Consider the following 26,017-nt stretch of genomic DNA (forward strand, 5'->3'; position numbering starts at 1 on the left):
GGTTGTTATCTTTAGGGAACACACTATTACAACTATTGACCTGGGCGGCTCTCAAACAATGTGAACAAGAATGCAAGGTATTTCAGTTCTCACAACAAGGGAGCAGTGAATAGGGCAACCTTAATTTTCTCAAAAGCTTAGCAGCCTGTGAAGCATCCATAATGCAACTTACGGTATGGTGACATAATAAGTCATCCCAACTTATATATATATATGTGTGTGTGTGTGTGTGTATGTGTATGTATACATATATATATATACACACATATATATATATATATAGCCTGAGATGATTGCCTGGTAGAAAAGAATGGCTGTAAATTGTGGGGCACCTGCACTGACATGGCACATTTTTGACATGAGGTGACAATGTGGGTCAGCTTTTTGCTCCTGAACAACTCAGGAGTAAACAGGCTACATTATTATCCTGGAAAGCCTTGATGATGCACATTTGCACATTCAAGATAAAGCTATGGACGCAAAACCCTGTTCAGCTATTATGATACATTCTCTTTTTCTCTGAATGTCTCGAGGAGAAAGATGTTTCCGCTGTCATATCAATAAGTGAGAGCTGCAGCAGTGATTATTGAGGGCGATGAGCATCAGCATCGAGGAACAGGAACAGCTGTAATGAGGAGAGGGTGGGGGTGCAATTCTGGAAGATTCTGCAGGAATCTTACGAGTGGACCCCATTTCATTCGTTTATTATGGGGACTGTTTCTCTATGCTAGGTGGTTAGCCTTCCCTGTCAAAGCCACAACGTGCACACTGTGGTGGGGACTTAAGGTTTTAGGGTGAGTTTTCTTGCCATCACTTTAGCGTACATGCTTGCTTGTCATCATCAAAATCTATGGGAATGTGTATGTCTCTAGATGTGTTGGTTTGACTTGACGTTGCATGCTAATGATATCTCAGGGTTGTCATTTTTCATTTCATGTAGGTGGCTAAGCTACGTGACCGGCTAGCCGTCAGTCTGCTGGTTATTCAGACCATTTCACGTTAATTAGGCTGATGAGCCGAGCCAACCACATAGCGTTAGCATCGATTATCTACTGTCATAACAGTATAATTAACGTTACAGTTGAAGTGACGCACATCAACTACCGCTCTATTTAATGATGACAGCAGCTGCAGACTAGCTAACCTAGCTCTGAAGAAACAGCAGGTTACTGTAGCTACATTACGTTTGCATGTAGCTACCGTTAGCTAGCTAAGACACAGCTGGTTTGTTGGATCCCGCAGATATGTAGCTAGCGCTAACAGTGAGATGAACGCCGAAACCCGGACTGTCCTAACGTCAACTAAAGTTACCACTATTTCACCTCTCCAAATAGTCAAAACATGTTTGGCATTTAATGTGACGTTAAGCAAATTCACGCTATTGATACAATTCTGTTGCCACAATTAAATGGCTTGCGAGCTATGCCCAATCATCTTTCCAGTGTTCATATTCACGTTAAGCTAACTTCGAGCTAACTTCGAGCTAACGTCGACGCCAGCCAGCGTTAGCCAGCCCTTTTTGTCTGACAATCATCATCGGCACCTCTTTGTTTTGTGGTATTCATGAACCGCCCTGTCAACACAAGTCATCTCATGAACGCGATATAAAATGTTGTCCTGCTCTAAAAATGTGTTTATTACAGAGCCAATGACTGGAATAGACTGGTAACGTTACCCACTCCTCACTGCAAAGATGTCAAGTAAGGAACTGGGAGTGTTTCGGACAGTTGTGATATCAAGCTCTCTGTAGGTGATAATTATCCAAATGCTTCTCCAGATATACCAGACCTGCTGTTTCCAGAAGTCCATGTGAAGTGATGTAGCCATAACACTGTAACATCAAACGTGTATTAATGATGAACAGAGAATTCAGGTGATAGAGGTCTAGTTTGAGTAGAGAGAAAGCATGTTTTTAGTAAACATCACTGGCAAATAGTTAGGATTAGCTAACTTGGAAGATTAGAAATACTCTGCTGTTGCACAGGACTGATGCTGATGTTTCATCTGGACCTTTTCTTTCACAACAGAGAGACCATCCTATGCCCCTCCCCCTCCCCCTGCCCCTACAACTGTAAGTATTCCTGACAAAAGAGTGGCACCAAATATCAACTGGGTACCCCAAGTTTTTTAGTACGGTTTATGCTTTATCAAAAATATTTGAAATATTAAAGAGTGTTTTGTTGAGTCCACCACCCCTGTTATTTACACAGAATGATGCACTGCTTCTAACAAAAAAGATTGTTTCCTTATAGCCCCAGCATGAATGCATTTCCTCCTGCTTCTTTCATTTTCTTTTGCCTTGGGCTTTCTCCCCCTCCCCTCCCCCCTTTTATGTCATTTCTCATTCGTATTTCTGTCTCATTTGTTTCCATCAGCAAATGCCCAACACTACCGGGTTTGTGGGGTACAACCCATACAGCCACCTGGCCTACAACAACTACAGACTGGGAGGGAGCCAAAGCAGCAACAGTCGGGTAACGGTATGAATATTAACAGAGTAGGTGACAAGGTGACCGAAAATGTCAGGCAGACCCAAGTGGAGAAATTAAGCTCTGCAACTGTTCACTGCCAGTTACGTTTCACACTTAACTGGAAGTGAACACAACTGTCAGCTGGCTTAGTCAAAGGAAGACACCGCAGAAGCCTCTGCAAGCATCAGTGGCATTTGAGCTTCTTACAAGATCGACCTCTGCTTTTTTCAGAGGTTAGGTGTATTTTTGCGTTTCCACCGTTCGAAGATCAGATGCTGCAGAATAGTCAGTATGAGAAGCATAACTCATTCCATTACTGAGACTGAATCTGAAATGTGTGTCGTTCCAAACTCCCTCTGCTGCCTCCATCACAGTGCAGACTGGCTAAGAGTCCATCTGTGTGTATTCGAATACCACCTGCCTTTTTAAAGTCTGCATTTCTGACAGCCATGTTAAGTAACCCATGCCATCAGTGTTGCCATGGCATTACAGACTCGCTGCTTGGCATGGCTCTGGCTGCTGAGCAGTAATTTAGTCGCTGCATGCAAGCTGTGGTTGGCTGACTCTGATAATGGCATTATGGGCAAATCTCAGCTTAAGTGAGATTTTTGTATTTTTTTTCACGGTCAGCGCTATTCCATTGTACTCTGCGGGGTTCCTGACTTGTGTATGGCCTCAAACTGACATTAATTAAATCAAGTTAATTGAAGTGATAAGAAATTACTTTGATGCATACTGTATTTGATTCCAAGTCTCATTTTTTAGAATTTAATGTCAAATTATATAACCATGCACCTGCATGTAGTTTCACAAGCTGTACTCAGCCTAGCTTAGCGGAAGTGATCACTCAACAGCAGCCTTAAGGTGGCTCTCTTTCTTTGTTTACCAGAATTCCTCTGGAATAAATATCCCAAAGCCACCCAAGCCACCTGATAAGCCGCTGATGCCATATATGAGATACAGCCGTAAGGTAAGTACACAGTGTGTAATTGCTGCCTTTTGGAGGACAGGGATGCTTTGCTTTTAAGATATTCAATAAGCGCAGAGTAAGTAAGACGTGCATTTTGTTTCAGACACTGACATGTGTTTATCGAGGTAGGTGCGAAGCCAGATTAAGCCAGGATTTAGCTAGGACTGTCCACATCACATAGTGGGATTTATGAACTTGGAGATGGAGCTTAAAGCACACGGCCTCCTCTGGTTTGTGACCTCTCTGCAAAGAGATAACCACTTATAGCCCCTCCAACCCAACCCAACCCCACACCCATGTCTGGCTCTCATCACCAGGTTTGGGACCAAGTAAAAGCCTCCAATCCTGATCTGAAGCTATGGGAAATTGGGAAGATAATCGGTGGCATGTGGAGGGACCTCACTGATGAGGAGAAACAGGATTATTTGAATGACTACGAAGCAGAGAAGGTTGGTTGTTTTACAAGGGGTGTTTATGGGTTTTTTTTCTGATGGGTGACCAGTAGATGTGTCTCCAACAGTTGTGGGTCCCTCCAGTCATCATTCTTTCCTTTCTAACAGTCCTTACTAAACCTCTTTCCTCATCTTGTCGTAGTTGATTGAAACAAGGGTCCACATGTTGTGTCTGCCTGCCTCCTCTGTTTCCTCGTCATTCCTGTCATCTCTCCCACCGCAGATTGAGTATAACGAGAGCATGAAGGCCTATCACAACTCGCCGGCCTACCTGGCCTACGTCAATGCAAAAAGTCGGGCCGAGGCAGCTCTGGAAGAGGAGAGCCGCCAGAGGCAGTCCAGACTGGACAAGGGCGAGCCCTACATGAGTATCCAGCCAGCGGAGGATCCAGATGGTAAGGCCGCTCAGCTGAATGCTTTGTCTCCCAAGGTTTGTGACAGAGCTGTAATTAATGTAGCACGACCACACAGAGTTGGACACCCAGAGACTGTTATCTTTTTCCCTCCTTCTGCACTGCTAGAACCGTTCCACATTTTTTGGTAATGCTACCTTTGAAATGCCATTTCTGCGCTGAAGCTGCAACATGGAACAAAATTTGTCTTTGCTTTGCACAACTGTTTACATTTTGTAGGTGTCCTTGGTATTTGGTTAAGACATAATTGCAAAATTTACATTCTTTTCTCTATTGTTTTAAAGACTGACGCACACACACGTTAGACACACAAGGCAGAAGAAGACGTTTGAGTTACACCCACCTCAAGGAAATGATGCTTGTCTGGGGTCTGGCTAAGATAATGATGTACAGGAAAACTACAGATAAAAGCAATTGCTATTCAGAAACCCCAGACCATAAAAATGTCAGAGCTGGTATCCCAGTGGGTTTTGTTCTCTACAGACTGCACGTACGTCAATGATTAAATAAGATTTAGCTCTCCGGGTGGCTACATATTCAGAGACTGTGCTTTAGTAATAAGTACAGTCTTAAAGGAAGGCTACTCTAAGCTGCTGCCATGTACCCGTTTCTCCTGTTCCATTCTTAACAGCATCAAAGTGCCTGCTAGACACATGAAGTCAAAAGCAAAGGACGGCTGGATCCCACTGTGTTATAAAATGCATTCATGAAAAACTACATGAATGTATATGTGTTGAAAGTTTGTCATGTATTGTAATCGGGACAATAGTAGGCATTCAGGAGGTGCCCGCGTTTTACTTAAAATATGTCATGCAAGATAACCTGGAACAACATTAGTCACGCGGAGGGACCGTGTTGTGCTAGTAGGAAAAGTTTAAAAGTTCCACGCATTAATGAGACTGAATTCTGCTGAATTTGTTAACATTAGAGACGCTTAATTCACACACTCTACCCTCACAATGTCTCCCTCAACTGTTTCCTGTTGACGTGAGCACCCTTGAAACCAGCATGGCAGACGAGATTCATTTCTGCTCTCAGGAAAGTTTCAAATGTGCACACACGGGTGCACTGCAGCAGCAGGTTCAGGTGGTATCCAACGCTGAGCTCTTGTAGCATCACATGGCGGTTTAGCACAGTTTTGCCACAACAAAGCCGGTAAGGAGTGGCACGTATTGTATATGATCACGTGAACAGTGTTGGCAAATGGAAATATAAAACAAGAACCAATTGGTTAACAAATATGCAGAAAAGAATCACGTAATGAACTGTTTTTGTGGATCCAGCTATGTATTTATCATATCTATGTACCGATAAACAGAACTTTTCAAATCCAATATATAGATGGATTAGATTTACTCTCTTACTCTGCAACTAATGCCTTCTTTAAATGTCCAAATTAATTACAATCAAGTAATTGCTGTGCAAATATCAATCCATAATCTACTTTGTGTATTGACATGACATGATCTCCGTAACACGTCACATTTATCACATCTGTTTCCACACCAACATGCTGCTCGTGAATTGCTTTTTTCAATGCTGTCACTTACAGAACTTTTTGGGGTCTTCTATTGAAAATCTCTTGTCAAATTTCTGAATTGAGGACAGCCGTATACCGACATTCATTTTGAATGAGGGTAGTGCGTTTCGGCTGCGGCGAAGGAGAACGGGAGAGAATTGTAAAAATGTAAATGCTCCGAAATGATGGTTCTCAAATTGCGGCAGGTCTAAAGCTGTAATCAAGATGCTTCTGAAAGTAGTTTGGCATTTTATCCTGAATGCATTTGCAAAAATATATAAATAAATAACTCCTATTTATATCCATCTGGACTTAATTCTTTATCACCGCAGAGTGTAGTGGAAAATCTAGGGATGATTATTGTTTGAAGACACTGCAGATTAACTGTATTTGGATTTTAACCTTCCTGACCCATAATCCTGTATTTATATATTTAAGACAAAGAAGAACATTTGCTGACGAATGGAAATTGCAGACTACATTCTTGAAGCTCCTGTCCACACACAGTGGGTTATAATTAACAGCTTGTCCCATTGCTTTGCTTTGGGATGTATTTTGATATAATGGCCTACACTTAACTCTCACTCTGCATAAATATTGAGCAATATCCTCCTTATGTTTATTGTGTCTTGATACAGCAGTATTTACATCATTTTGTTTTGTATCATTGTGCCAACTCTTGCCTTTTCACAGGTGTATTGAAATATATTCCCTAAGACAATCGTAACAACTGGGATGTTTTTTCTCTCTCCATGCCTTCAGATTACGATGACGGATTTACTATAAAGCACTCGGCTGCCTCTCGTTTCCAACGCAACCACCGTCTGATCAGCGAGATCCTCAGTGAGAGCGTGGTTCCCGATGTGCGGTCAGTTGTGACCACGGCTCGCATGCAGGTCCTCAAACGCCAGGTCCAGTCTTTGATGGTACACCAGGTATGACCAAGTTGTGGGCCTCTAATCTTCAAACAACATTGGCTTTTAGCAGACTTTAGCTTTGTTTTTTAGGGGTTAATAACCGTGGTGCCTGTCTGTCTTGTGTCACAGAGAAAGTTGGAGGCAGAGTTGCTTCAGATTGAAGACCGCCACCAGGATAAGAAAAGAAAATTCATCGAAGCCACAGAGTCGTTCACAAATGAGCTCAAAAGGGTACGGCATCTTTTACACCGAGCTTGGGTCATTGCTTCCTCGCACGCGAGCTTCATTTTGCTCGTGAACTGTACAGTGTGCAGCCCTGGTTATGTGCCAGCCTTACAGCCACCAGCTGCTGCTAACTCCATCCACATGTTCTGGCAATCATATACCTGTCATCGTTTACAATTTGTAGCCCCCATAACAACTGTTGAAATGAGGTGCAGCACTGTGCAGTTCAGTGCACTGTCCACTGCTCTCAACAGGCGGCGCCATTTGTCCTTTACAGAGCTCTTACAGCGTCCATTCTCAGACTGAGAAGCAACACTTTCAGGGCTGAACAAACCTGCATGCCCAGTCAACACTAAACTTTGTCAAATTAAAAATAAAATACAATTCTAATGATTTCTGCATTAAATTTCCCATTATTTGAAGCTGTGCTGCATGAAGGTGGAAGTGGACATGGAGAAGATTTCTGCAGAGATCGCTGCAGCGGAGGAGGCAGCCCGCAAACGCGTGGCGGAACGAGAGAAGGATGCAGGAGACCGAGGTGCAAGAGAGGCCCCCACCTGTGTCTTAGCAGAAGAAGAAAAACACATTTGTGCAACACATGGCAGCAAGTCCCAGCAAAACCCCCTCGGTGAAAGTAGCAACAAGGAATGCGAGGACACAGAACCCAGTGCTACAGATACTCCAGGTGAGCCACACTGGCCTTCATTAGTGGCTTCGGTGCAATCCGGCTCTCTTGCGGGGATTTGTGGTTTTTTTAACATGTCTTTTTCTTTGACACAGGGAAGCCGAAGGCCTCAGAGGTGCTTGAGGCTCATCCAGGCAGCGAGGAGGGGGCGTCAGAGGACAAGGAGAGCGTCCCAGAGGGAGCCATGGAGGAGGGAACCAGTGACAGTAACACTGGCTCAGAGACCACCTCTGCTCAGACAGAAGACGCCCTGACCAGCGAGCCGCCGGAGGGGCCAAGCAAAGCGAGAGCAGCCCACTGAGTCCAGCGCCTGACTGTCCGTGAACATTACACCTGCTCGGCCTCTGATATCATCCTCTGATAACATATATTGCACAGTATCATCTCAGTTTGTCAAAGCATATGAAGAGAGTTCAGACGGGCTCAATGTTTAACAAGCCAGTGGCAAAGACGGTGGAGAGATTTAATGGAGTCTGAAAACATTAAGGCTCAAAGACTGAATACAAATAAATGAAAAATGTAAAGCACTTGAAACCGACAAAGCAATGGTCCTTTCTAAAAATCAATGGCTGCTTAGTGCGCCATAGCACTATATTTCCTCCACAGGCCTCATTGCCATCCGGAAGAACCCACACAGGCCCCTCTTCAGCACATATTGATACATATCTCTAGCACTACGTCTGACAGATCCCAGATCGTCGCAAAAGACTGGCTATATGAACAAAAAAAGCTGTCACATGAATCAAACATTGTTCAGTGTTATATTTAATGTTGTTCTTTGTATTGATGTGTCATTGTTGCTTTTATTGTTATGTTTGCATGTACTTTTTGCAATGTTTTAAAATAAGTTGGCACACTTGTGAAGAGTGGAGCTGGGTGACCATCTCCTTGTTTACTCTCTGTATCAGTATTACAGTGGCAGTATTGTCTCAGGAGTTTGTAGTCATTAGAAGTAGTTCTTTTGTTATTTATTATCAGCATTTTTATTACACTTGTGTATTGGTTGTCCGTCCACCACATGTATATCACACGATCATCAATGCTGTACAATGCTCGACTACCAGTGTTCTCAAGTTTGCTAGCTGTCAATCAAATCAAAAGCAGTACGCTTGGAACATTTGTGTTATGATCAATATTGCAATTTTTCAGCCGAAAACTTTTAAATGTACCGTAATTGTGTACACAGTGTAACGAGGTTTGCTTAAAACATGGGTTTTCATGTCGTAAAACAGCATGAAGAACATAAACATGCAGTCTTAAAGGGAATTTCCTTTTGCATATTTATACCAATAAACTTTTCTACCCTGAACAAAGTCTTCACCTCAATTGTATGCAGAGACTTGTATCAGACATTCATGGTTGCATAGAGTGTGCTTGCATATAGCACATTTGTCCTTTGCACACAGCAGGTAAGGGAAGTGGGTAAGGTGAGAGGGAATTGTTCTGATTTCCTGTTTTCAATGAGTTGAGTGCAGCAACTAGCGATCCTCACGAGTGTTCAGCCGTGCATGTGACAAAACTCTGAATTAAGTGCCCAAAAGTAGTGACTGAGACCTGACAGACTTGAGATTTGTGCGTGATGCTTTCCTACGGTGTCAGCCTGTCGTGAGATGGTGTGATGATCAGATTTGGCAGTGCTTCAGTTTGAACGTGAAAGATGTCCCCTGCCTTGCAACCCGCCACGTTTTGTACCGTGCGGTTAGCACTGCCTCAAGTGAAAGCGCGAAACCACAACCGCAGTGATACAGGTGTGCAGGAGGAGCCTGTGCAGATCTTGTGTAGTTAGTGGGTGAAAGGGTCTTTCTGCAAAGCCTCATCTGCTGTCCACTACAACCAAACTCCATGATACTGTGAAATACAGGAAATACAACTGAATAATATTAATAAATAATATTTTACTATTACTAAATACTATATATTACTATATGTTGACTTAATAATTGCTGGGGGCAAGAGGGAAAAATAAAAAAATAAAAAAAGTCTGATGAACTGGGTTTGTATTGATTGATGCTTATTGCATACACAACAATCTACGACAAAGTCTCAGATAAGCGTCTACTGACTGCAGTGTGTGTCGCTAAAACAGAGAGCGTCTGGCTTTCCCCCTGAAATAACTAATTTACATACAATTCATCTAACGCTTTACACCTCAGCCCCTTGCTCCTTCTCAGGTAGTCCCGTCAATGGAAACATGACTTGTCGTGTGAAATAACTCCAGTAATAACAAAACAGAAAAAAAGCTCTGTATCAATTTGACACATTGGTTGTGCATATGTTCCTTTGTCTTGATTTTACTGAAATGTTGTGGTATAGTAGACATTTTTGTAATGTTAATATGTAGACAGGACCATATATAATTACATCTAGTGATAGCCATTGAAAAAAAAGAAAAGAGGAAATGATAAAAATGTTTTGCTCATATTTCAGTTGGAGTCTGTGGGTTTTTTCACGATCCTTGAGGGTTGAGGAGAAGAAAAGGTTTTGTGAAGCATTTTTTTTTTTCTTCATTTCAACAAGGGGAAACCACCATCAAACACAGCTCATCTGTGTTTAGTGGCTTCACCTGCGCTCATTCAGTAGACATGACTTCTGTCAGCGGTGAGTACCTTATCAAAGTTGATCTAAGATAGTTAAAAGGATGGTTAATGAATAGATGTAAAATAAAAAACAAAAGCCATAAAAAATGATTGTGTTTAAAAGGATAACCTGAAGTAATAATTCAAAGTTAATCGCAGCAATGTCAAAAGCGAATTTGAAAAAAAAAAAAAGCAGCTACAATTTCAGGCTGGATGGACTTTTCTGGTATCAAATGAATCAATGACAGTTATTGTGTCTACCAGGGAGTGAGGACTATGTAACCTGTTCAATCAACTACATTTAACGTGGTCAACCATGTGTAAAACGATTGAAAGTGGTGTCAGTGCCATGACTGTTTCACCCTGTTGTTTTAAAGGGCAGCAACACAGACGTGTATTGTGAGGTTGACTTCATGCATGTGTAAATCCTGTTAGAACTGTACATCTTGTTCTATATCTATAGTCTACAGTCATTTATCAGCCAACATTATATTTGGAGGAGTCAACCACCGCCCCTTCTAAATAGTGATACTTGCTTAATATTACAAATGAAATAAACAATTGCTTGCAACGTTTTTAAACAGATTTCTTTCTTATCTCATTTGCCGAGCAGCGACTGATGACACTTCTCCTGTAAGAACCCACAAACAGGAGTTTCAAGTATCACATTCACCAGAATGACAGCCAGTGACTGAATACTTTACTTTACTACTAAGAGCTATAAAAATACAGAACTGAGTCCTATTTACTTCAATAAGCTCATTTAAAACCATGTGACCACTAACTGCACAGGAAGCCGCTTACTTCTGATGGCAATGACACCAGAAATATGAAAACACATTCTAACTGAAAATATGACCAGTAGGCTAGCATTTAAAAGGGGAACACCACCAATTTACCACCTGAAGGTCAGTTCACTCGTAATAAGGTATACTACTCAGCCTTTGAACCTGTTGTATAATGTCTATTTACAACGTTTATAACAGAGAGTCTGAGTTATAAACTGGGGTTATGAAGTTTCACAGACCAGGCGGGTAGGGTCTAATGAAAACATGCTATTGGTTGCTGGCTATGGGAAGTGTAGGAGCCAGCCTTTTTTGGAGTTTAACCCATTCTAGGGAGTAAAATTCAGGACATTTCAGCCTTTTGCTGCTTCAGTTTTGACCCTTCTTTTGTAAATCTGTCTCTTGCGAGTTCTTTAACTTCATTGGATTGTAGTACTAAGTCGTAGTGCCCCTTTAACTGATCATTCTGTGACTCTCTAACATTACACATGACGATTGTCTAAAAAAATAAAGAATAAAAAATCAATCCATTTGTTTTTCAGATCTCCAGAGGCTTCTGCCAGCCGGGCTGATGTTGGTAATGAATTACAGGGTAAGAAAAATACAGTGCAGCGCCTCTCATTACAGTTGTGAACATGACAAATAGCAGGATGTTAACACATTTGTAGCAATTTGTATCCAGTTTGAGGAGCAACACAGCAGTTGACTAACCACAACCGTCCCCTCACAAGCACCACTTCCTCTAAGGCAGGGGTTCTCAACCATTTTGACCTCTGGGCCCAATTTTCCCAGTACAAAGTGGCCCGGGGCCCATTTAAATATTAACACTTTCATTTCAATTGATCCGAGTCTTGGTTTGATTTGTATTCAATAACTAAATCAAGTCCACTTACAGTTTAACAAGCTAAAACCTTGTAAAATAAATGATATGACACACTGTGATCATCTCAAAGACATTTCTTTATATCATGTAGGGTTAGGGTTCATGTAAACCTGCACATACAACAACACTGAACAGGCGAGCAATTATAACAAATCAAGTTGCTACAAGGACAAATATAAAGGCTCAAGTCAATATTATTAACAAAATCTGAAATCCAAAAATATTTTGGTTTAGATACTCAAAAAACTGAAGAGAATTTCTGATGAATAAAATTCTGTGGTAATAAAATAAATACATTTAAAATAATAAGTTTCAAATTAAATAAACTGTAAATAAAATTTAAATAAAGTGCAATTGAAAATATTGCCTTATAACCTGCTGATGAATTTGACAATTTAGCAGTCTTCATTTTTCAAAACCTTCGCCTTTGAGGAGGGGGTGGCATCACTTTCATCTTCATTTTTTCGTTTTAAAAACTTTTCCATACCGTCAGCCAAAAGTTTGCAGCTGGCTTCTTCTGCTGCTGCTTATTGGAGCGTGTTCAACAACTGAATGACGCCTCACTGTCACCAAGTGGTGGGAAGCTGCATTGCGGTCCCGCGGCCCTCGCGGCCCACAGGCGCAGAACTGAAAGTTTTTCGCGGCCCAGTAGATGGCCCATGGTTGAGAATGACTGCTCTAAGGAACACCTTAGACAAGTAAAATGTGTTGTGTGGGAAGTTCATTTGTTCTGATTCCCTGATAGTTGCTTGCATTACTTTACTTGTTATTTGTTTATATCTGACCATTTAATCTGTCTATGATTACAGCCATGCTTGTCTCTGAATGGAGAGAATACAACCATCATGGATTATAGCTTCCCCTCTGTGGATTACGATGACTTCCCCGTGCTCTGTGTGAAAGAATCCAACCGCCACTTCCGCCTCTGGTTCATGTCCACCTTCTACTCCATCATCTGCTTCCTGGGGCTCGCAGGGAACCTCCTGGTCATCCTCACCTTCTTCTACTTCAAGCGTCTCAAGACCATGACGGACGTGTACCTGCTCAACCTGTCCTTCGCGGATCTGCTCTTTGCTCTGTCGCTCCCCTTTTGGGCAGCCAACTCCATGGCCGAGTGGGTGCTGGGCCTCCTGGTGTGCAAAGCCATGCACACTGTTTACAAGGTCAGCTTCTTCAGCAGCATGTTCCTCCTCTCCTCCATCAGCGTGGACCGCTACTTCGCCATCGCCAAGGCCGTCTCCGCTCACCGCCACCGCTCCCGGGCAATGTTTCTCAGCAAGGTGTCGTCAGCTGTCATCTGGGTGATGGCGCTCATCTTCTCCATACCAGAGATGAAGTACACCACTATCAACAACAACACCTGCACCCCTTACTCCAGCAATTCGGACCGGCTCCGCGTCAGCCTTCAGGCGAGCCAGATTGTTTTGGCTTTTGCCCTTCCGCTCCTGGTCATGAGCTTCTGCTACAGCAGCATCGTCCAGACCCTTTGCCAGGCTCGCAACTTTGAACGGAATAAGGCCATCAAGGTGATTCTGGCTGTGGTTGCTGTCTTCCTGGTCTGCCAAGTGCCTTACAACCTGGTCCTATTTTGGAGCACAGTAGTCACTGCAAAAGGAGGAACCCAGGATTGCAACTATGAGAACCGTCTCCTCTATGCCACCGATATCACCCAGTGTGTGGCCTTCCTGAGGTGCTGCCTGAACCCCTTCGTCTACGCCTTCATCGGTGTCAAGTTTCGTCATGACCTCCTGAAGCTGCTGAAGGACTTTGGCTGCATGAGCCAGGAGAGGTTCTTCAGGTACACCTGCGGCAGGAGGAGGAGCTCAGCTGCCACCGACACTGACACCACCACCACGTTCTCTCCTTAATATGGACAACAGCCTGTTCACACTGGCAGACCACACAGTGGACATGAGGAGAAAAGTGTCAAAAGTCTCAAATACAAAATATATTTTACGTGTACATATCAGAACTTATCATATAAACGACAATTATGTGCATTTTGTTTTTGTTATTCTCATCAGTGCAGATCAAACAAGGCTTTGGTTATTTTTTTTATCTACAGTTTACAGTATTTCATTAAATTCATAGTGTTAAGGAAAAAAAAAATCTGCAGGGCTTTTACTCAACCATTTGAAGAGCACCAAATCATGTACATTAAACAAACCACAGTTTTACACTGTTTTTATTTTCATATAAACAAAATCTTATTTCTTTTCTGTATTGTAAGATCTTTGCAATTTTGTACGAATTAAATAAGATTAAATTCACTGAAACAAGACTTCAGTTGCACTGATTATATCGGCATTGAAAACAGGGGTGCCCTGGTAGTCCTTACTGCAGCGGCCCATATTTCCTGTCACTCTCCCAGCTATCACTGTCAAATAAAGGCAAAAAATGCCCAAAAATATCTAAAAAATATCTTCTAATAAAAAGCCAAAACACATTAAACTTAGTAGTAGTAAAAAAATCTATAAATAAAAAAGTTCTATATAAGTGAGACTTATATGTAATGAAGGGAATTTTAGAGTAGGTTGTTTTTGAGTTAGTTTCTTGAGTTAAAGTACGAGTAGTTAAAACCTAATTAAAAAGCAACAATTACTGACAGAAGTCAAAAGTTCATATCCCTTGGTTCACAGAGGGAAACCGAAGTGATGCTAAATAATTTCTGGAGCCTGCGTCAGTTTTGTTAGGATTAATACAAGAAAGTGTTTAGTCATTCAGAAGCTGATTCCAGCAATGTGTTATGAGTATCGTTAGCATGACAATAATCAAGGGCACAGCCACAGACGATGTGCCCAACAGAAATGATGTTGCAGGAAAATTAAAATGGCACGAGAAGAATTGACCCTTCCTTGAGGGACTCCATGAGTCATGGGAGCACAATGGCACACGGGTAGAGGGTGTTGCATACAACAGAGATTACAAAGCCCCTTGAGGCAAATTTGTGATTTGATATTGGGAGATATATATATATATATATATACATATATATATAAAATTGACTTGACTTGTCCGCAAAGGTTACGAAGAACACCTGACTTGAGAAAACCGTGCTCCACAAGAAATCCATGTCAAAAGCTGCACTCAAATTTAGATGGAGTTACCTCACCCCCAAACAAATCAGGATGTTATGTGACGCTCTAGGGAGAGCGCCGTCTCTGTGCTAGGAGCAGGTTGACTGTAAAGAAAATATATATTGTTTATATTTAAATCAAATCCATAAAGCCTAGGTCAAAGGTGTAGCCACAGTTATGAGTAGGGCCATTATCATGGTGAATAAAATTGAAATATTCATATACTCAGGGTGGTGAGTATATGAATATTTCAATTTTATTCACCAGGCTTTGTGAAATCATGATAAAACATCTCCTATAACACCAGGTATTCTCCCCTGCTGCTGTACATGCACCCTCCAGGTTAAGAGTCCAGTGTTGAGTAACACTACAAATAAAAAGAATAACATCCCATGCACTACCTCTTTTGATACAGTTATTTGAGTTTAAGTCATCGCTCTGTGTACTCATCTGATTTCATTGTTGGAAAAAAAAAAAACGCCCTTCCAGCTAAAAACTTTACACTGCTAAGGTGACATCATCAGTCCTCACGGCTGATAGGCTCACAGGGAAAAGGGTTGGGATTTCGTCAATAAAAGCATGCAACATACTACATGTCAAAGTAGAAGAGTCTGAGAGTAGAGCAGCATTCCAACAGTAGAGTCCTGACCAGAAGAAAATAAGGTAAGATGAGCTTTCTCTGTTTTATCCTGCACAGCAAATCAGTTGCAGTAAAATATACATGATCAGTACTTCATTTTTAATGTATTGATCCCTGTTCATTTTAATAATGTAGTCTTAAAACTGTGTTATATTATTATTATTATTATTATTATTATTATTATTGCAGCAGGTACATAAAAAGCTTTGTTAAAGAAAATGATGATGCTTCACATGTGCACTCTCATTTCAAGAAGACGCTTTGTGAAAATTAGTGGGTGCTTCTCAAATTTTTTTTAAAAAAAAGCTGATTTTTTTTTGTCTGTCGACTACTTTCCAAACTACTACATTCACCCCAAGAGTTTTGGCTGTTGTAGGAAAACACTAGCGTAGCCATGACAACCGCCAGTCACCTGGGTGACTCACTGAGCACCACGCCTTGTCTGGGACACAGTATGAGCCGATGATCATCCCGACACACCCTTCCTGAGCAGCTATTCGCGCTGATATCAGCACTGCAGAGGGCCATTTACTCAATCCATGCATAAAACCACCGCATCATGATCTTATCTTACTCATGAAGTGGCTTCATGCACGGATTGAGAAACAGAAAGTGGGGAGCCTTAGGCTGCATATACTGACTTACACCCTCTAGGACTTTATTTTCTTTATTAACCACAACAACAACTTTCAAGCTATTTGTTGCTTAGGTCCAGTCAATGTGAGTATACCAGCAGCAAGTTTTACAGTGATGAACTGACCAAATGTAAGACAACACTGTTCGACTGCAACAAAAAAACCTTTATCTATAAATATCTAGATCATTTCTTATTAAAATTTGCAAATGCACTACAAATGTCGGGAAGTTGCTGCTTAAATAACCAAAAATAACACTGAAAAACTTGATCTAGGTGTTTATGTATAGTGCATAACAATGGCCATTTTCTGTGAATATGAGTATCTGGGAAAGAAAAGCTCATTACAGTCCGTTTTACAAAGGGGACAAAAGCGAGGCAGTCATTACAGTGAAGACAGTGTAACTGATCTCTGTCCATTGTGTCTCTGTCGTAGTTCATCGTGAACTCTCCTAACATGATGCCTACAGCTACAGGCATGTCCCACATGATACCCAATCACGTTCTGAGAGTGGGTCAAACTATCCGCCTGGACTCAGCACAGGAGACGGTCAGTCAACGTCCCAGTCTCGTGGAGCCCGGCAGTAACTATGAGGACCCTGAGCTCGACATTTCCCTGGATAATCTCAACCAACTCATGCTGGAACTGGATCCAACATTTGAACCCATTCAGGTCAACACAAGTCCCACGTGCATCAGCCCTCCTACAGGTACAGTACAGCATTAAAGCTTTTGTTTCCACACTATTCAATCATTCAGTCATTACTCTTTCTTTACTGAAACACATCAACAAGGTCAACAGAGTGCAACAAAGGTGCAGAGGTGTGACACACAGCACAGTAAAACAGTCACCCTTATATAACAAATAGTACACATAGCCCGGGGCTTTGGAAATTTACCCTCCCTTTTTGAAATAGTTTTCTTTCTTTTTTTTCATCATGGGGTAATTGCACCACTTCAGCTGTTCTGGGATTGCTGCCCAGACTATTACCACACCCTGCGCGTGTTATGCTACAGATGCAGAGAAGCTCGCCAAGTAGTCACACATGAGGGTGGCACGGCGGCGTCCTCACTCAGACCTGCTCTGATCGAAAAAAAAGTATGCACAAGAGTCAACAAGGCATATAAATGTACTTCCTGTTGCTCATCTTCTCTTTAAAGATGTTTGGCTGTACGTTTAAGAAACTGAGGGCGTTGTGGAGTGTCACAGAGGTTAAAACAGTTAAAGAGAAAATCCATGAGCCGTGTTGACGAGCACTCCTTCCCTACCGTTGCAAAATGCAGTATTTCCCCTCATAACAACACTGACCACAGCCACAGACGGATTCTGCTATTTCTGTATGGACATTAGTCATTATTATGTAACTTTTGGTTGCAGTGTTTTCCTGAGAGCACAAACTCACTCACTGCCCATCAACACAGTGAGGCAGGCAGATCCTCAAGTGCACAAAAACAAGTTGGAACTCCTCTCTGTGATTTGGTAACATCACAACAGCAGAAACGCACAATTCAAAGCATTGAGTTTGGAAGGAATGGCCTGAGCTGCTTGCAAGCAGGTACCTGCATGAGAAATATGAAATGTCTTTATCAGGTGATTTTCATCAGCTGTGTGTTTACATGCGGAGGCCAAGCCCGTTCTGCAGAAACAGAAAACCAAAGCATGAAGGAAATCACGGAACACGCTGGGTTTTTTCCACTGAGTGCATCCCTGTCACATCCTTCATGACATTTCATTGTCATTTTCCTCTGCATCCCCAGACGACTCCTGCTCAGATGAAGACGTCTCCCACTGCGCGTTGGTCCCCAGACGACGCTCTCCCGGCTCCCTGCCCACCGTGGTCCCATCTGTGTCACCCAGCATAGCCATCCCTACACATGGCAGCCTCAGCTGCAGCCCCAACGGCACGCTGGTGTTCTCCAGCTCCCCTACGTCCTCCCTGCCTCCACTGCCATGTGGGAGTGCACCCCGACGAAATCCTTCGCCGAAGCACGACATAGCCTCTTCCCAAGGACCCCTGCGCCTGTCGCACTCCAACAGAAACAGCGCTGCCTCGCTGCTCTCCATGTCAACATGCTCAGACACCAGCTACATCCTTGGCAGGTAAAACACATGGTTGAAGGAAGGCCTGCCATTAAACAAGTTAGAAATAATCATCTTTTACATGCAGCGACTTGTAAGTATGCTGCAAAACCTTAACCTTGCTGTATTAAGAGGCTGAACAGGGCCAGGTCACCAGCTGACTAAGTGGACTGATACTTGTTTATGATTTTGCAGTGGAAGTGTTTTTTTGACAGTGATAACATTCCCAAACTGGAAAATTTAACCACATTGCCAGAACCAATGCGGTACCATCTTCTCTCTGTGAAGCTAAAGTGAATGTTTACTGATACAAACTAAAGAGTACTGGGTATTGATCTGTACATTTGCAATCTTCCTCCCTGCACAGCAACCTGTCCCTGGCCAGTGAAGATGCTGACTCTCCAGAGTCCGTCCTCACTTGCACGTCCGGCTCCTTCAGTGACGGGTCCAGAACCAGGCCCCTTGACAGTAGGCACAGCCCAGACAAGCCCCCGCTGACAAGGCGAGGACATCTGCAGGAGCTTCACAGCAAAGGAGCACAGAGCAGTCCTGCTTCGCTCTCTGGGTCCTTGACCGATATTCCTATACTGCTAGTCAACGGTTCACCACAGCTGGATCTGCACACTCAGTCTTCTGGACCAGAAATGGACTTGATACACACCGTCCCTGTGTCCAACTCAAAGCCATTTTCTTCAAACAGTGAGTCACAAGTGTCATAGTGGTCTACTTTGCTGGTAGATACCACATTTTAAACAATATTTGATCCAACTGTCATATTTTTATGGCTGTTTAGGTTTCCAAGCGCATTTTAATGGCAGCCAGCCCTCAATGAAATTTGTCATGGACACTTCAAAGTTCTGGTTCCGTCCACATATCAACAGAGCAGAAGGTGAGAATCTCAAAACATTCAATAAGATAACTCATTGAAGGCATTATAGCTTTACTCAAGCTCTGAAGTTACTTCATCTTGCAGGATCTGTCTTTTCTAAAGGAATGTAGGACAGACACAGCAAGAAACACACATGTGCAACTGTCTTTGAGCCTTTTCTGTGATGTTTCATTCATTCTAGCCGAAGCCCTGATAAAGGACAAGGAAGCAGGAGCATTTGTTGTGAGAGACAGCACCTCCTACAGAGGCAGTTTCGGTCTGGCCATGAAGGTGGACCAAACGTCCGGCAACTTCACTGCCACCGCCTATCCAGGTAAACTTTTACTAGTCGGTGCAGCGCGCCTGACCTAACGCCTCCTTTGGAATCACTTGCCATTATACAAAGTCACAGCAGCGCTAGGTCAGACACAGGAAAGAGAAGGGAGTCACTTACCCAACTCTGCCGACGTGCACGGGCACGTCTGATGACATCCAGCTATCTGTGGCGAGGCAGGAGACAGTGCTGTTATTTCTTTCCACCCACAGTGTACGCTGTGTAAACACAAAAGCAAACCAGCAGTTTATGGAAAAAGAAAATGAACCTCACTCACAAAACAATTTTGAGGCTTACTTCATTTGCAGATTTGTATTTGCTAAACTTTGTTTTTTAGGAATACAGGATATGAGAGACATGTGAGCACTGTGTCGGGCACTGAGGCCATTTCAGGGTGCAGACTCAGAGTTTGTTGTCTGTTACAATAATCTTCTGCTGAATTACAGGATCATTAGAGAGCCCAATTATCCCTGGCTGAGAGATCTTTGTTTCTCTTTTCTTTTCAGGAACAATTTGCAGTGTATTATCAATATAGTCAAACAAAATGATTCAAGACTTATAAGGGACATTGGAAGGAGATGTGAAATAAGTCAAAGCTTAGAAATTACATTCAAATGAGAGAAGAATACTACACAGGATCATATGTTGAATATAATTAACAACAGAGGTTCTTATGTGCTTATTACAAACTGCTACCTTATCCCTGGCAGATGGCATAGACAAGATATGAAGGCATTCCTGAAGAGAGATGAAGCTCATATCGTAATTCAAGGGCCCACGTACAGCAACCGACAGAATCATTTATTATTATAATATCTGAAATATATAGTATCTATATAAAGAATCCTGATTTATTTTGGTTGTATGAATGTAATATGTACATTAACGTTGTACATTAACTCCACTGGCTGCATGTAAATATTGTTTTTCCTGACATGTGACCCTTATCCAAACAGGGGAGAGCAGTTCAGATCTTATCAGACACTTCCTCATTGAATCATCACCTAAGGGCGTACGCATCAAAGGTTCTTCTCAGGAACCGTACTTTGGTAAGTCAATACTCTGCTGCACATGTCGAAGTGATCAACTTCCTTCTAAATTCACTCGAAAATCCACTCGCCTCAATATTTCTGATTCTGATTCTGAATATGAGTGCACACCCTGGTTAGGCTGATGATGTCTGCCACACCATAGCTGAGTCAGCCATATCTGGCCTCTTGGGGTGTGGGTGGATCCTTATTCAAAGGTATGAGATCATAGGGTGTGTTCTCACACTCACAGAGCCATTATCAAGGTATATCATGGGCCTCCCTATCAGAGCCTATGTGCATGAGGCACATGTGCTGATGTATCTGCTTCTGCAGAAATCTATCTGTACTGTAGCTGTGGTGGCTCTGGAAAATCCCCTCATGGCAACAAAAAAAGCAAAAAGGAAATTGTAATTTAATTAAAATTTCACCTAAAAGGCTTTATATCGTGACAAAAACATTCAGACTTTTTAAAACTGGAATTGCTCCTGGAATGGGTCAATGGACTAAGATACATTTAAAAAGGCAAAACTATCATCCACCTTCCACATCTAGAAAATAACTCTACACTGCCCTAATATCATACAACCTCCCTCAGCTCATTAACACTTTCAAATGACATCACAGTTAAATATTTAAATTTGTGTCTGACCTTTTTTCCTCCTTTCTTTTTTTTAACTAAGCTATGGTTTTGTGTTATCTCTGCAGGTAGTCTCTCTGCCCTGGTCTACCAGCACACTATTTCTGCTTATGCTTTACCCTGTAAATTACTGCTCCACTCCCAAGGTAGGCCGTTATTGCAAGACACAGGGTTTGAGTGTGTGAGTGTGTATGTATGTATGTGTAACCTGATCTCTTATTTGCCTACACAGAACTGGGAGGGAGGGCCAATGATACACCAGCCTCAGAGGACAAGAGTAAAACAGGTGGGACAAAATGACAGTAAAGAATATAAACCCCATTTGTTTACATTAGCAAGTAATACAAGGTTATACATTACATTTACGAGCACTTACCTCCAAGTAATGCTGACAAAGTGCAACATCCGGCAAAAGAAACAAGGAGCAGCAGGAACATAAAAAAGAAGACAAATGAGAAAAGTTAGCAACCACTGCTAATGTCAGTGGACTAAAAACAAAACAAAATTATAACTAATAATTACCTTTAAGTGACAAACGTGGCTTTAACCTACATTAAAAGCTATGTTCTTACCTTTTCTTCTTCTGTACTCAGAAAGAGGAATGTAGGAAATGCTAACAGTAGCTCTTCCCAAGCAGCTTGTTAATTGAGGTTAAGTTAGCCAGCTAGCTAATTAGTTCATGTTGAAAGCTAGCTGAGTGTCTTCAGGGCTCCTCTGAAACTTTCCAGAAAGTCCTCAGTGAGAAATAGCTACATTTTAGTACGTTTAAGTAACGTTATCTTGAAGCCAATACAATGAGAAAACAGACAGCCGACAGCAGAGCATATATTGCATGTAGAATCTTAACTTGTAACTTTAGCTGTCTAATTAATGCGGGTTACGTCATCATCTGTATCTGGCTCCGAAGACCGGAAATGAGCGTGGTCACCTTAAATCGGGCAAATGTTGTAATTTCTAACCTAATATTCATCGGCAATACGATTGTTGTGCCTACAAAGCATCAAATTGATTAAATATTGGCATATAATTAATTATGATATATATTATATATAATATTATTTGTGCTTTCCCGAATAACGTTTTCGGATGCGGGTATTCGTAACTACTTATATATATGGGTCAGTTTATGATAGTATGAACTACCATATACCAAACTGGAAATTCTCAAGTACAAGTAGCAACAAATCATCAAACAACCAAACATATAAGAAATATTTTTCAAGTTGCTAAAACTATCCCGAACATACAATACTTATTTGAAAAGTAGATAAGAGTCAGTTGAAATGTACACATTTGTTTTTAAAGAAATGCCTGTTTCAGATGTTATTGTTATATATGTTAGGCCATACTTTTGTCTATTATTTATACATTTTGAATTATAACTCTTAAGTATATTGAACAAAATGCGAAATAGACCTGTACATTGGAACTGCATAGAGAAAAGACAGCTTGGGTTGAAGTTTACTGTGTTTCCCGTCAGCAATAAATGTAAGTAAATTTGGGCCAAATCCCATTTGACAGGATCTGAATTATATGTGAAATAGATCTATTTTCCCTTGGAGAATGAAAAAAAAAAGGGTTAATCAACTACTACTCCAGGAAGGAGTTGGAGGGGGCTTCACTTTACGTTTTGCTACCCTACATGTTCTATCACAATGTTTGTCTTTTCCACAGCTTGCAATTTTGTCTACCTGAATGCTGTCCCCACTGAGATGCTGACGGGCCCTTGTGCAGTGCAGAGGGCGGTGTCCTCCACGCTCGAGAAGGCCCCGGGTTCCTTCACGCCAACCATTGTCAACCTGAAGGCATCTTTGAAGGGTGTCACACTGACAGATATCAACAGGAAGTAAGAAAAGATGCATCCTGCCAACCTACTGCTGAGATTTTACTTACAGTACACAACAAACTCTCAGTGGTTTGGGTGCAACATGTTGTTAAAACCTGAGCATTTCTAACCGCCATAATCGTGTCTTCACAGGCTCTTCTTCAGGCGCCATTACCCTGCTCAGCTGCTCAGCTACAGTGGTGAAGATCCAGACAATCGACTGTGAGTATGCATTAACATGTTCAATCAGAGCCATTCATTTTGAGAATGATATGAAAAGATAATATGTGATGTTCACTATGGTTTCACTCTCTTTCATGTCAGTAAGTGTATATAACAAGCTGATAAATCAGCTTATTAGTTTTTTTGGAAGATGCCATATTTTTGAATTCACCACATAAAAAACACAAGAGTAACTAATCACATTAATGATGGAGTTCCATTTTGTTGTCCCAGACAGAAAGCCAGCATGCACAATACTAGGGAACTGGCACATCTAAATGGAATGCAGAATTCACTCATGTTATTAGTTACACCTGTGCTTTTCCTGCTATGATGTCAAAATATCAGCAGGCATTTCTCTAACAAAACATATTTCTTATCAGAAATATGAAAGTAGACCACATCTTTTAATCTTAAACTTTGTCTTTTATTCTCTTACAGGTGGGTGAGAGGCTCTAGTTTTGGTGCAAGGTAATTGCTCACATGTTTAACTGTAAATTTGATGTATTGCTCATGCAAGGATCCATAGTAAACCCTCTCAGGATTATACTTATAATTAAAAAAAACAATTGTACCAATTGAGTCAAATCTAATCGTTCTATTGTTTCTTTGTCCCAACAGGATGTTTGGCTTCGTGGCAAAAGGTATAGAGGCTGGCATGGAGAATGTGTGCCACATCTTTGCAGAATATGACCCCCTGCAGCCTTACGACAAAGTCATCAAGGTTATTCAGGCGGCCACAGCCAGGCCATAAACACACACTGAGACAACATGATACAGCAGGGGGTCTTAAGGCCCCACCTACACTGCCTGTCTTATACTGCACTTTCCTCAAGTAACCTGTCCAATATCATCGTGTCACTGCTGCCGTTGTTAAACTGGACAAGATGCTGTATCTGCCGGAGTACCACGGTCAGATGATGACAGTCATATTGAAAAGGCAGGTGTAACTGTGGCATATATGAAGATATACATGACTGAACTGCTGTAAAGCAAGAACAGAACTGACAAGGAACCAGGAACATATGATTGTAATTAAATGGCACGCTACCACTGTTAAAGCATCCGACTACTTTGTAAAAATGCTAACAAACTCAGTAATATTGATGTATGAAAACGTTATCGTATAGAATGTTAGAAACCAACACCTAAGGACATGGTAAAGGTAAACGTAGAATGATTCCCGTGTATAAATCTGCGCTAGCCAATGCTATAAAATACAGTGATGAGGGATCTTGAAGGCTTTTGTTCATAGACTCAAAGAAAAACAACTGACATCCTGTCATGTCCTTTCATTTCAAACCAGAAACTTTGCAGATACCCGAGTTGTAGAGTTCAGAACGTATTTATTAAACTGCACTGTAAACTGTATATTCGTGTATTTTTTTGCAAATTGTTGCGATGAAAAATAAACATGTCGAACTGTTGAACTCACGTGTGTGCTTACAAATGTTTATGTCTGAGAGAGAGAGAGAGAGAGAGAGAGAGAGTGTGGGGGAAAGAGTGCAAAACAGAGCTCTACATTTTCCTTCTCCTCACCATCAAAGCCTGTCTGTGAGCATGAAGGAAGGCATTGTGGTTCATTGCTGTGTGTCTTCTTGTAACTCAAACCAAGTCTATGGTGGTAACCATTTGACAGAAAAATACAACAGTCTGCATACATTTCTTTTTTTATTTTATTTTAAATGATAAATTATTAGATAAAGCATAATGCTTCATTCTGACGTTACAGAGCTCCCAGAATGAAGAGTGTGCTTCATAAAGCAAAGAAAAGTCAAGCACAGAACTGCATAGATAATATCTTTAAATAGTCTCAACTTATTCTGAGGCACCCAAATGAACAATGCAATGCACAATGGCCCTTTTCTTGTTTTTAATATCTTTGGTGCCAACTCAAAACTTAGCATAAAAACTCTTAATCTACGGTGTAACAGATAGCATGTGCTACACAACCCGAGTCGAGCATTAGAGATACGCTGCCGTGTTAACTATTTACAAATACTGCCCTCCTCTGGTTAAGACAGGGAATCTAAATTCTCTGAGACATAGTGAGTGTTAAGAGCTCCGCTGCTGTTAAGATCACAGTGAGCAGTTTTTTTTATTATTTGGGATAATGCATCGTAAAGTGTGGCTACATTATCAGTTGGAGTTGCAAGATTTTTATTTCTCCACATAGAGAATGAACTGCATTGACAAAAGACCATCAAAGTACACACATTCTGGATACCTCTCAGTGCTGATGTTTATCTAAGTGCTGTATGTGTCTGCAGTGCAAGCATTTAGGGACTGTACGCAAATTATTATGGTGGGAAAGTGGGGTGGACTTTATGTTTCACTTTTTTTTTTTTTTTTAAAGCGTGGCCCTCTCCAGCGACCCTCCCCTTGATTAAGAGAATAATTGCAATAATATGCAAGTAAAACTATAAAACTATAGAACTACTAAAGAATTGTAATTATAGGTTTGTTACAACTCATCTGGCCAGTAATAACTAAAAGAGCACAAAGAATTTAAGATGGCGGGCTCTAATTTAAACCTTAACGTGTTAATGGAATAATAATTTTCACATAGCCACCAAATCGCACAGATGTGGAATTAGCATTAGCCAAAAATATGGCAAATAATGTGTATATATATTCTAGTCATTCTTTATTTTTCAACATTTTTTCTTTTTTTTTTTACCACATTGTACTTTACTGCTCTGCTTTCTGTATGTTGGTATGCAGCTGCTATTGGATAGTGACGAATGAAGTGCTACCTGGAGAGATAACATTC

The 26,017-nt window shown here is 41.5% G+C and overlaps 3 protein-coding genes across 4 annotated transcripts; all 3 read left to right on the forward strand.

Annotated features, from left to right (window-relative positions):
• Positions 1 to 1,693: 1,693 nt before the first annotated feature.
• Positions 1,694 to 8,022, forward strand: LOC139303314 (SWI/SNF-related matrix-associated actin-dependent regulator of chromatin subfamily E member 1-like). Its single transcript, XM_070927089.1, has 10 exons — positions 1,694 to 1,700; positions 2,028 to 2,071; positions 2,376 to 2,480; positions 3,361 to 3,441; positions 3,759 to 3,890; positions 4,117 to 4,288; positions 6,588 to 6,760; positions 6,872 to 6,973; positions 7,391 to 7,652; positions 7,748 to 8,022. Exons 1-10 carry the CDS (start codon positions 1,694 to 1,696, stop codon positions 7,951 to 7,953), a joined length of 1,284 nt encoding a protein of 427 aa, XP_070783190.1. The 3' UTR covers positions 7,954 to 8,022.
• Positions 8,023 to 10,234: 2,212 nt separating this feature from the next.
• Positions 10,235 to 13,931, forward strand: ccr7 (chemokine (C-C motif) receptor 7). The gene is made up of 3 exons (XM_070919637.1): positions 10,235 to 10,250; positions 11,556 to 11,605; positions 12,706 to 13,931. The coding sequence occupies exons 1-3, from the start codon at positions 10,235 to 10,237 to the stop codon at positions 13,762 to 13,764; spliced, it is 1,125 nt and encodes a 374-aa protein (XP_070775738.1). The 3' UTR covers positions 13,765 to 13,931.
• A 1,653-nt stretch (positions 13,932 to 15,584) lies between these two features.
• LOC139297032 (tensin-4-like) lies at positions 15,585 to 24,678 on the forward strand. 2 transcript variants are annotated; one of them, XM_070919626.1, is made up of 13 exons: positions 15,585 to 15,636; positions 16,684 to 16,957; positions 18,006 to 18,348; positions 18,695 to 19,026; positions 19,121 to 19,216; positions 19,398 to 19,529; positions 20,486 to 20,578; positions 21,266 to 21,343; positions 21,430 to 21,483; positions 22,872 to 23,043; positions 23,176 to 23,244; positions 23,686 to 23,715; positions 23,866 to 24,678. In XM_070919626.1, the coding sequence occupies exons 2-13, from the start codon at positions 16,705 to 16,707 to the stop codon at positions 23,996 to 23,998; spliced, it is 1,785 nt and encodes a 594-aa protein (XP_070775727.1). In that variant the 5' UTR covers positions 15,585 to 15,636; positions 16,684 to 16,704; the 3' UTR covers positions 23,999 to 24,678. The 2 variants fall into 2 exon arrangements, with proteins under 2 accessions (XP_070775727.1, XP_070775719.1); XM_070919618.1 differs by lacking the exon at positions 15,585 to 15,636 and adding an exon at positions 17,626 to 17,803 and having other exon boundaries at positions 16,700 to 16,957.
• The last annotated feature ends 1,339 nt before the right edge of the window (positions 24,679 to 26,017 follow it).

The sequence above is a fragment of the Enoplosus armatus genome, chromosome 2, assembly GCF_043641665.1.
Source record: "Enoplosus armatus isolate fEnoArm2 chromosome 2, fEnoArm2.hap1, whole genome shotgun sequence".
NCBI classification, from domain to species: Eukaryota; Metazoa; Chordata; class Actinopteri; order Centrarchiformes; family Enoplosidae; genus Enoplosus; species Enoplosus armatus.